Source organism: Pithys albifrons, chromosome 17 (assembly GCF_047495875.1).
Source record: "Pithys albifrons albifrons isolate INPA30051 chromosome 17, PitAlb_v1, whole genome shotgun sequence".
Lineage (NCBI taxonomy): Eukaryota > Metazoa > Chordata > Aves > Passeriformes > Thamnophilidae > Pithys > Pithys albifrons.
Genome location: NC_092474.1, coordinates 4812785 through 4824831, shown reverse-complemented (window position 1 = coordinate 4824831; position 12047 = coordinate 4812785). Strand labels below are relative to the sequence as shown.

General features: G+C 40.5%; 1 protein-coding gene across 1 annotated transcript in view; it reads left to right on the top strand.

Annotated features, from left to right (window-relative positions):
* TMEM132B (transmembrane protein 132B) overlaps nucleotides 1-12047 on the top strand; it is a 233968-nt gene that overhangs the window by 181840 nt on the left and 40081 nt on the right. Inside the window, exon 5 of the mRNA XM_071572287.1 lies at nucleotides 10155-10298. Coding sequence (XP_071428388.1) covers nucleotides 10155-10298 — 144 coding nt within the window. The remainder of the gene's footprint in view (nucleotides 1-10154; nucleotides 10299-12047) is intronic.

Here is a 12047-nt window from a genome sequence, read left to right as displayed (position 1 = left end):
TGTGTCAAAATGCCAGAGATCTGTATCTTTTCTTTGGCTGTGTCTTCTGTAAAAAAGCATCTTCCCTTGTATTCTTCTGTCCATTTAGCAGGAGCAGTGACTGTGCTCTGAGGGGCTCCCATCAGCTGCAGGACGAGGAAGGACACGGCTTCAGACCTGACCTTCCTCCCACCTTACAGCAGGAAACAATTGGAAATTGGTACTGCAAAACAAGAAATAAATGTATTCTAATTTTGAAAACTTTACAGGCAAAGTAAAGAATGAATGTTTAACACAGCCAGTTTTAAGGGAGATAAGTTTCCTTAAAGGAGGGGAACAGCAAATATTTGTTCCATTTGAACAGCCCAGTGGTGGGGATCTGATTTCTCTTCGCAGCTGAGTCGGGCTGTGTCATTTTGTGTCTCTCATTAGTAAAATGACAGCAAATGGGAGACATTTCCTCCAGTTAGATAGTTCTTGTAGATGAGTCCTTCAACACAAATTGGGTGATTCTCTTTTTCTTCTGTTGCTGTCCCTGGTTTATCTCTCTGGAAAATCATTATTTTTCCCATTTCTCATACTCTAACAGATTCTAAAGAAATAGATTGAAAAGTATGAATTTGAGTAATGTTTTAATGACTTCTAAAGGCTGATTATGAAGACAGTACTTAGGAAGCAAAGATAGAAGTCTTTTTTCACTTTCCCTCTGTCCTTCAGTGTCTTTTGTTGAGATGGAAAACCAAATCAGCCACATCTTCATATAGATTACAAACAGTTTAAAGCAAAAATTTTTAAACAATTTGGAGTCCCTGCCTGGGCTGAGTTTGGCGCACAGGAGTAAGAATAAGGGACCACTGTTAAAATTCTTTATCAAGGAAGTGTGCTGTGATTTTCATACACACTTGCTTTTCTAGAATAATAAGTGGAAGACCTTTGTCTGTTTACAGCGTACTTGTATTGAAAACCAATAATACTGTCACTTTATATTCCTGAGAAACATTCATGTCATCCCCCTTGCCTGCTGCTGTCTTGCCCTGTTTCAAACCACCTGTGAGATGGCATTGGAAGCCCTCTCCAAGTGGAACATTTTCGATAGATTCATGTTAAGAGAGATCTGTTTTCCCTTGAGTGCATTTGGCTGTCAGTGGGATTACAGTAATGTGAATATGTCATTATCATTTTCCACTTAAGAAGGGTGATAAGTAATACTGTATTTCTTCCTTTCCTTGCATCTGTTCCTGGTTGCTGTGTTTGTAGCCCTCTGTATTTCTCTGCAGCCACTGATACTTGTTTTACTGCCCAGCTGAATTTCAGTGAACCAGCCAATAAAACCACCACTTGAGAAGTTGCATGCTCAGCATTTACTTGTTATGCAAAAAGGCCATTTAGTAGGAAAGATGTGGAAATTGGTATTTAAACTGTACAGAACCAACAGCCTGAAGACAGCAAGTTGAAGTGTAACCACAGAAAAGCATGGACACAGGACATGGGGAAGTGTCTGGCTTGGTGGATTTCCTCTGCCTCAGTTATTTAAGCTGTGTAATGAAAATAACTGTCCTTGGCAGAGCTGAGAATTGGTTTTGAAGTACTCTGGAAAGACTAGATACTATAAGGAGTAATTTAAATAAATCATTCAATGTGTAATTTTTAGAACAGATGAAAGAGAGAGAGGGGGAAAGATGAAAAATTAAATAGTTTGATGCTGATTTCACAGGACTTTTACATTTGTGTAACTGCATGGTCTTTATTATAATTACTATCTCCAGTTAGTCCTTTTGTTTCCTTTTCTTCTCACAAATTCTTAAAACATTCTTTAGTTTGAGATTCCTTAAAGCTGATGGACTCTGGAAAAATATTTATGTTCTGCCAGCAGTTGCTCAGCTTTTGAAACACAGATGATATTGTCCTAGTCTGCAGGAAATAAATACACTGCACAAGAGTTCACTGAGAAATTCAATCATGGAAACAAAAAAGGGATTTCGTTCTGAACTTGAATAAAACAGAGGTTGTTCTTTATAAGAGTTGAGTAGAAAAAGAAATAATCAGACATAGGGGCATGTCAGAACAAGGCAGCACGTCACACAAGGTGAACAGACTGACAAATTAAAATGAAGAACAAAATTCAAGCCAAGAAGAAGCAGAGAAAGGAAGTAAAAAAAACTTCCAGTACTTCTTAGATCAGTCAGAAAACTCTCAAAAACTCACCTCAAATAAATCAATGTTCTGATTTGAAAAAAATCCCATTTTTTAATTTTAGTTTTTTCAAAAGAAAGTATTCTCATAGGTGCCTTCTTTATACTTTTGACTTTTTTCAAGAAAGTTTTTTCTTTTTCCTGCTAGTCAAAAAAGTTCCCAGGCAGTTCTAAACACTTGACATCTTTTCTAGTCTTTATTTAAGTAGAAAATACATGTTGAAGACTTGAAAGGCAGCACTTTGTTCAAGTGGAGTGGCAGAGCGAGGATGAGCAATGTAGAATTGATGAATGCTCCCAAAATCAGTGGATAAAACACCAAAATCTCTGAAAGCTCTGAGTGTGCAAGGAGAGGAAAGGCTGGTGCCTGGACTGGCTACAGATGTGTTCTCCTTTTTATTTTCCCTGCATCAAATACAGCAGTAAACAACTTTGTGAAGTGGATAAAAGGCACGGAGGGGACATGCAGGGAACATGGAGGGGTGTAAAAATTACTGGGAGTAAAAGAGCCAACAGTTGTATAGAGGTACTGATTGTTTATAATTGTGAAAGCAGGAGGGGATAGAGTTTCTCTCCTTAATTCCAGAAATCAAGTATAAACCTGAACCCTTTAGTAGGCAATGGAGAGAGATAAACCCTCCAAAGTGTCACTTGTGCTGTCCTAAGGCTTGAAGTGGCAGGGAATGAATCACTCACTGCAGGCACTTTGAGGGGAGAAGAACCTGTCTGAGGAGAGCACACGGTGGGAAACACTCAACTTCCACAGGGTGTGCTGCCTGAAAAGCCAGTCCTGCAGCACTGTGTGTGCTTTACATCCCAGACTAGGCCAAGGCAACCCCGTGAAATTACTTAAATAGGTAAAATAAGTAAGTACAGCAATCTGGTCCAGACAGATAAGACAGCCTGTCTTCAAGGGGGAAAAAAAAGTAGTTCTTCAGGTAAGGCATAGGTCTTTCATGTCAGATCCATGTTCTTCAGAAAAGGAAATCCTCCTTTTGCAGGACTATGACTGTGAGCATCTCATAGATCTCCACTCCAGTTTAAACTCCATTATGCAATTCTGAAATTTAGTTAATCTGCATCTAGTTCTGTCCAGGACTTAGACCAGTGTTTAAACTCTGCTGAGGGGGAAGATGTAAAATCCAGTTCTTCTGAACCCCCTGTATAATGAGTGCTGGACAACTGTCTTCCATCAGGGGATCTCAAGAGGACTTTGCATGATGTTATGGTCATTTTCCCCTAGACCTTTTTCTGCTCACAAATAGGTTTTCTTAAGCCATAGCCACTCTGAACGACTTAACAAAGCAAGTCACCGTGTCTGAAGCAGAGAGAGAACCCCCCACTCCCTTCTTGATGGTGCTCCTGCAGCATGTTGGGAAGTGGTGTTAGACATCCTGTAATTAATTTGTGCATTCTTCTATAGCATTAAACAGCTGTTATTACAGAAGGACATGGATTTCTGCCCAGGTAGTGCTCATGGTAGGAGATGAGCACACAGATTGTGGCAGTAAACTCACGTGATAGGCAACCTTATGTTTCAGTGTCGGTAGTTTTGCACTTGTGAGACTGAAGCCTTTTCAAGCCAGTGAGTTGCCAGCTCTCCCTTTTGCACCAGTGGCACAGGATTTGCTCCAGAAAACCCTCCCTCTGACCTGCTCCAAAAGAAATTGTCATGACTAGGAAAAGAATTACAAAAGTGTCTGAAAGAAACTTTTCAAAATGGCCATCCCTAATGTTGTTAAATATTATTAAACCTGTGGGACAAAGATGCAGAGCCAGAAAATTATATCTTAGACTACATTTGGTAGTGAATGCAATAATTATGTTCCATAAACTAGTCAAAGCATGGGCTCTCTAGATTTCTCTGTGGAAAAAGTGATGCCTTTGAGGGGTGTTTATATTAATTTCATGGTCTTTTGAAAACAATCATTTGTGTATCAGTTTGTACTGAGACTCACTGCTCTTCAGTAGACAACTCTACCCATTTTGTGTCCACTTGCATGCAGGGAGTCATTATTTGATTTCAGTTGGAGGTGACGCATAATTTTATTAAGTGAGAACGTGATTATGTTTTTCTGGAATAAAAAGGAAAAAAAACAATATCTTTAAATGAACTGTGAAATTCGAAATGTGCTTTAAAATGGGTACCAGTCGTTCACTGTTGAGAAGAACTGGCACAAGTCTGTCAGATGGAAGCTCTCATACTGCACAGATTTCTAAAAAACAGCGTAAATTCCAGCGTGAATGACTGGCAGAGCTTAGCACACTTTTAGGCTGACTTTAGGTCCTGTATTTCTCGGTGTACTAAAAGGTCCTGAGGCACTTTGGTGTCTGTTCTCTGTGCAGACAACTAAAATCAGATGCATGATAGTCGCTCTCCAGCTCCTTCTACCTCAGAGAAATGGTGTCACAATGTCTAATGCAGCAGGTTTGGTGAATAAACTCTGCTGGGAGAGAATGTGCTGAAGCGAAATAGCCCAGTTTCAGGAAAGGTCTTTTGCTCATGCAGAAGGCACTGGTATTTAGCTGAGACAGTGGAGACTGCCTGACAGGTTGCAATTACTTCTGCCAAGTGCACCAGGCTCCGTTCTGAACCTTTGCTTAATGGGGGCAGATCTGTTCCGAGTTATCAAAAATAAAATAAAACTGCCTCAGGTCACAGATATGACAGTATCTGTGAGTCTTACCAGGTTTCACCTTCAGCAGCAGGTTTTGCTTATTCATCCTACATAAACCTCAAAATGAGCTGAATTTCCTTCATACAAAAACACAAAATGGAATAAATCTCAGCTTTAGTTTCCATGAACTCCAAGACAGAATTACCTCTCCAGCTGACTGCATGTGCCAGGTACACTCTGTTAAGGTAAGAGCTTCCTTCAATGTACCTGTGGCAAAAAGACAAGTTAGGAAATAAGATTCCACTTCAGAGTCTCTGGATGATGCTTTTTTGTGCTACAGCCAATTGTTTTTGCAGCACACACTGATACCCATCTAGAATAATATTCATTTAGGCTAATGGTTGCTGCTTGCATTGTTGGGTGAGAACCAGTGATTAGGATCCTCTGTGCATGGTTCAATCTGCATTAATTAATTTCTCTTGCAGAATATATGCACCTGCCTGTTCTTCCTTTGGGATCCCCATATGAAATAAAGCTATTGTTCAGGTAAACAAAGGAGATAAAGGGTGACCTTTAACTTTGACATGATAGCCTGCAGTATTTGTGATTTGCCATCTGTCATAACTGATTCCTCCTAACAATGATACGCTGGGCAAGAGGCTGAAAGGAGGAAACAGCCAGAGAAAGAGGAATGTTGGAGGGGAGTGGGAACGACCTTCGGGCAACAGATGTGCTTGTCAGGGCAGGGAAACTCATGCTGACACCTGAACACCTGGTAAATAGTTGATTTCACAAGTGGAGCCACTAAAATGATGTTTGCAAGTAAGGAAGTAGCCATAGCTTGGCCCTTTATTAGAAAGGAGGAAGAAAAGGAAAAGAGGAAGGAAAAAGGGTCAAATAACAACATCAGCTCTTTGCAAGACTTTGTTTCCTAATGTTTCATAAACATGTAATCCCAGTTGTTTGCTCTCACCATGGGATGACAAAATGGTATGTCTTTTACCTGATATTATGGAAAATATAGATAGCTTCATTAATATGTATTGGAAACGTAAAATGGTATTCAGCCATGAGGTGGGAAAAGTACAGAATTGCTTTGGATTACAATAATTTCAGCAAAGCATCTAGTTTATATATTAAGCTTGCTTAATGGATTTATATTGCCGTGCTCTTGATCTGAAGAAAAAGGTGGTGAATAATTTATCAAATAAAAAAAAGTCCCCTAGCCCAGCCCACATGTCACAATCTGCCCTGTAATTTACATTTTTTTAGAGATGCCGTTTCCAGGCAGAAGAACTGGTTCCTAAAGTTTCCTTCTAATATTACAAATGTATTTTGGTGAGGTACACTCTGGGGAAAGAAATAATAATGAAGGAATGCAATTCTACAGACAAATGTTCCAGCTCTCTGCCTTCTTCACTGAAGACAGCCATTTCAGCTAAATGCCAAAAGGCATTTAGTTGTAGCATTTGTCAGGGGAATAGGGTTGGCTTTAGGTTTCCCTCCTGATTTACAATTGAGTGTTTATTGGGTTTACTGTACTGTAGCATGTTTTGTTAACCTCTAAAAAAACACAGCCAGCTTGTGCATTAATCATGAGGATGATCTGTCATGGTAAACTGGGCTGGTGTGGGACTTCTGTGCCTTGCCAGACTTTGTGGAAAGGGTGCTGGCTGCTCACAGAGGGGGAGCAAACATGCACTGGTGATATTGGGCAGGGCTCTAGGGAAAAAACTGTATCCTGTTGGCTTACAGGAGGTGGCTGGGCTGCTGTAAAGTCACCTGCCTAAGGGGGTTTAGGTCACCATGATGTTGTTTAACATTGGGAACTTTATCCCTGGAGTTCCTCAATTGATTTGTGTTTACCTATTGAAGTTATTCCTCAGTAATGCCTACTTCTGGTCCCATCCATAAGCAACAGCAGTGTTTGCAGTCACAGCTTTATCATGACTCTTGACGTGTCTCCCATTCACATTTCTGCCCCCATTTGTCCAAAGCAACCAGTTGTCAGACATTTACTATGGCTGTGCAGCGTTTATTCATATTTAAATAAAGCCATTATCCTGGCCTAGAGTTTCAGTAGTTTTCAGCTCTTCCTCTTGAGTATTTCTCTCAGTAGTGCCATCTAATCAGCTTTAGGTTTTAATTAAACAGCTGTCATTTGCTTCCTAGTTCTGTTGCGACCTGATGTTGTATTAAATTTTAATTTAGCCTAGGCTGCATAAGAAGTAGATTCCTTCAGACAACAAAGAAATGCTATTAGCAGGTTACAGTTGTAATTAAGAAGAGCTCTGCTGAAGTGCTAATGCATTCAGGTAGTGAGAAAGAGCTGGAGATAAACACACACATTATTATTACTCACGGATGGAGACTGTGATATGAATGTGTGGCTTCCACCCAGGCTGCTGGACTGAAGGTTTTGGTCAAGATCTGGCAGCTGAAACCCTCAAAACAGAAGTGGGAAAGGATTCCCAGTTGTTCACCTGGAACCTTGAAGTGTCCACAGTTGGAGGTTGGTGCTGGTGGTCCCTGGCTGTTGTTCCTCGTGTTTCACTTATGCTGTGCCCCATGTAAGGACATACTTATGTAAATCAACACAAATACCCTCCCTACATTTCAAATGCTGTAAGTAATAACCAGCACAGGTATCTACAGTTTAGTAACTTTTTTCCCTGCAGTAAACCCAACCATGGAAATATAAACCAAGCCTAACAGAATTTAAATGAAATGCTATTACTTTTTGAAGATGCACTAAAAAGTCTGTTTATAAATCTAATGGACAGTCAATTAGTTCATATTTCTTCCTCAGAGGAAATACATTTTTTCAGTCTATAAATAGCCAGCTCTTAGAAAGTCTTTACACAGCCTATTATACTTGTGTAACACTCACTCCAGGCATCAGGCATCTGAAATACTGATTTCTATACTGGAATTGCTTACCAGTGAATTGCAGTTTTTGTGAGGCAGCACCAGCTAATTAGCACGGTGGGTACCTGTATGCGCTGGGAAGGAGAGAAGGTTCAGGACAGTTCTTGTGCTTGTGTCATGCTCATCTTCACAAGGAGTTTATGAAAGGAATGCAAATGTCTTTATAAACTTTGCATTATCCTGCAGCACATCAAAGTCAGGCATCAGCTTTGGTAACTAAACAGCACTTAAGAGTTCAAAGGAGGCAGAGGGTTTTTATCCTTTGTCACACATGATGGTCAACACGTGGGTGATAGAACGAAACTAAAGGAGAAATTGGTTCAGGCCTTTTGAGAACCTGGTTTCAAGTCCACTGAAGTCGAAAGAAACCTTTAGTCTACGACTCAGAAGGGCTGCCTGCCTGACCTGGAGGAGTTCTGTGCTAACAGAGTGTGTTTGGAAACGGAATTAGTCATGTGTTCCTTGTTTGTGACCTTGGCCAAAATAGTATTTCCCCAGATGCACTGAAGAAGACTGTCTGTTGTTGCTGGAGAATGGCTTAGAAATACCATACTGGTAAACTGCTCCTTGGCAGACTTTTGACATAGGACCACCAGGTCTTCACATATCTGGCATTTGTTTATATTGAATTGATGGTTTAAGACATATGGGATATTTGCCGTTGGTTTAGCAAAATCTAACTCTCTCTTCTCTGACATCCTCATGGATGAATTATCCTCAGTTTCTCTTTGTCTATCTTAGACAACCTCTTCCCACCTGAGATGCATCTAGAGTGTTTTCTTTCACCTGGCAATGCATTTTCTTCTCAGCCTTGTTCTAATCTCAGTCTTTGTAAGGGTTTTACAGTTGTTCTTTCACACTTCCACTTCTGTCACATACTTCACTCTTTCCCAGTGTCCCTTCCTCGTGGATGGCAGCTGGTTATAAATGAGCCCATTCAGCATAAACAAAACTAGACAGTCATTTGCTGTGTAAAACATCTGGTTTGTGCCTCACAGAGAACAGACAAAGAGGGTATATTTATTTCATGAGGTATTATGCAGAAAAGCATCTCTATTCCAGATGACTCTTAAATCACATGCAAGTCTAAGTGTCAAGTTGAGCACGTCCTCTTAGTGCTGTTCTGATCAGAAATGGACTCGAGTGGCTGCTTAAATGCTTTTCTGGAACATGCTGCCCATAAACCTCTAGTAGACTATATTAGTTAGCTGGCACTAGTGTTATTAGTACTTCAACTCATTTAATTCAGGGCACTTTTTGTGGAAGTTTCTGAATATTGATTAATAATACATCTTAGTTGCAAGTATTTATTGGTCTTCTCCAGCTGTCCTTAGCTTGTGGTCAATGCCCATTATTCTCTATCAATCTAGCACAGAGCAAATGATAGTGAATATATCTCCCTATGCAAGCTGCCATCAAATCTTTCACTAAAATCCATTTCTTCTTCTACCAATTCTAATAATGGAATTTAAAGTTAAATTAGTTTGAAGCAACTTCCCACACACACACACACTCCCCCCCAGTGGGCAAGCAATTAGTTTTATGCAAGTTGAAAAATGAAAAGTGGATTGATTCAAAGCAGTATTTCCTGTTGCAGGATGTTTGAGATGGCCAGAATGAATCTCAGTGAAATCCCAGACCATTCCTTGCCCTGCATGTGTGTCTGGTTTGGGGCTGGCAGGAAGCACTGGTTATGCAGACACAAGCTGCTCCCCTCCAGTCTGCATACCTGCTTACACAAGGCAGGGACCTCTGAAGCAACTCATTTGGAGTAATTAATCAAACTGCAGCCATACTGAGACACAGAGGAAGGCTGTGTTAATGGAGTCATTAGAGTGCCAGCACTGTGAATTCATCAGAATTAGAGACAAATCTGGTAAAACATCTCTAGGTGGGATTTTGATGGGGAAAGCTTAAAAAAAATGTATATGGATGCATAGCTTTTCTCCTCATGTATTTAAGTTCCAAAAAGGGAAAATGGTCAGCACATAACATTGTTAGTTGGAACAGTAAGGAAGAAATGCTGTTATTGTAATGCTTGATTATCACCTTCCAAATCACTGGCATGATTTGGGGCAAGGGAGTGGGAGGAGTTCCTGACACCCTGAAGGTCCTACCTGAATAATGCTGTGGTTCTGCTGAGCTGCAGACAGGCCTTTGTGCCTTATTGCACTACAGATTTCACTGCCACAGCAGCCAGACCTGTCAATGAGCTCAGAAAGAATAAATCCATATGTTTGTCAAAACCAAAACTTGATTGTCCAGATGCAACTTTGGGCTTAGAAAGTTGCTAAACCATTGACTGCAGGGAGCTTGACAGGTGTGTGCAGGGGAGGGTCCCACCTCTGCACCTGTCCCTGTCAGAGGCAGGGTTGGGTTCATCCTCGTGGTTTTTGTGCCTCTCTAATGTCCATCCTCCCTTTGTCTGTGCACACAGGACACAGAGGTCCTTAACACGGCCATTCTGACGGGCAAAATGGTGTCAGTTCCAGTCAAGGTTGTTGCTGTGCAGGAGGACGGGTCCGTGGTGGACGTTTCCGACTCCATCGAATGCAAATCAGCTGATGAAGATGTCATAAAGGTAAGGCACCATACGAGGGGGAGGATGGAGTTTTCACCCTTTTCTCCTCCACCACCATATTGAGACCTGGCCCACGAGTGGGATTTCCCATCAGGCAGTTGTTTTACAGTGATGGGTGTTTCTGTGGTGGGAAGGTCTCCAGAGGTTATGCAGAGTTAACACAGTTCAATAGCCTGATGCAGAGCTCTTTGTGCTGGTCTCTTCCATGTGGGAGAAAGGGTCAGGGATACTGGAAGAGCTGTCCCAGTCTTTGTTTGTTGGCCAGCCAGTGCTGATGAGAAAGAACATGTTGTTGCTGTATCACACTTAGGAAAGATCAACTCCTCCCAAAGAGGCCTTTGTTCATGTGTGGATTTGCTGCATCCATTTTTTCCCAGCAGAAATGCAGGATATTGCAACAGCAGACAGGGTGGTTTCCTCCTTGCTTTTGTCTGTATCACCTGTCTCCACTCAGGAGTTTCTTACAATTAAAGATACTGAATTGTACCAAAATCTGGAGGAGCATGACAGAGAACAGAAAGTAACAACCACATTGCAAAAATTCTTAAAACAAGCTGGGAGCATTTAAACAATGTTGTGGTTTGTTTATTTGGGATATTTTTAATATTATGTTCAACTGGTTCTGTCTCCCTGACATTGAGATGAAAATAGCATAAATGTGACTTTATCAAGACACTGACTGCCTGACTTCTGACACCATTGCATGGCTTTCAGCTTTTAGCTCATTATTATGTTTAGGCTTTTGAATATCTTTAATAGGTTAATTTATTTTATTATGTGGTTTGTGAGTGTTCGTGTTTTAAATGGACTTAAGAATTGACTACAGTGAATTCTATATGGGTTGGGTTTGGTTCTTTTTTGTATTATTTATGAGTTCTGTATTTTGCCTTGTATATCAGATAAAGAAAAAAAATCTCATTTTCTTTTTCTGGAAACTGAATTTCTTTGAAGGTTCTCACCAGAGGAACATGGATGAATATCTTTGTTTATGACTAACATAATTACTTGTCAAATAAACAGACTGTCTTGATAAATGTTGCTATCCTTTAATTTGCTGGGTAGCATATAGATATTATCTGATTCATAGCTATTATTTATCAGTTGATAAATATGAACAATGAATTGTTCATATTATAAACTCAAGCAACAAGTTATATATCATGAACTTATTGCTGAGGCTGTGATTTCTTTGCACTTCAGAAAAGCAGATGCAGATCTTAAAGATGGTGTATGGGGACTTTTGTTTCTGTTAATTGAGTTTCTCCTATTTCTGGGACTTGCTGTAGTTAGAGAATACTGGACTGAACCAGATGGGAAGAGGTCAGGAAAAAGACTCCTATTCCTCTTTGATAGATTTAGTATCTGCAGACTGGGGGGAGATGCTGCATTTTGGAGCACTGCCTCTTTAAAGCTCATTTTGTTCAATCAGCACTTGTGCTTTTGGGTATCCTGTCAGAGCTGGACATTAAGGTGTTCTGGTTCTCAAATTTAGCAGGTCCACTCCAGCTGGCAAATAAATAAGTCTTGACATGACCTCTGTGAGCAGAGACAAGATTTCCAGTTGCAGCTGTGGATTTATACACTTCAGTATAGCAAAGCTCTTGCCCTTTAACCATCTTTCTTTTTCCCTTTTTCCAAACGTTGTTTATCTTGGTGGAATTAGATGTGCTCCAAAGCACCCTCAGGCCCATTCCCTTCAGTGACCTGGATAGAGCAGACCAAAGCACAGGCCAAGATTCTGCACAGTTT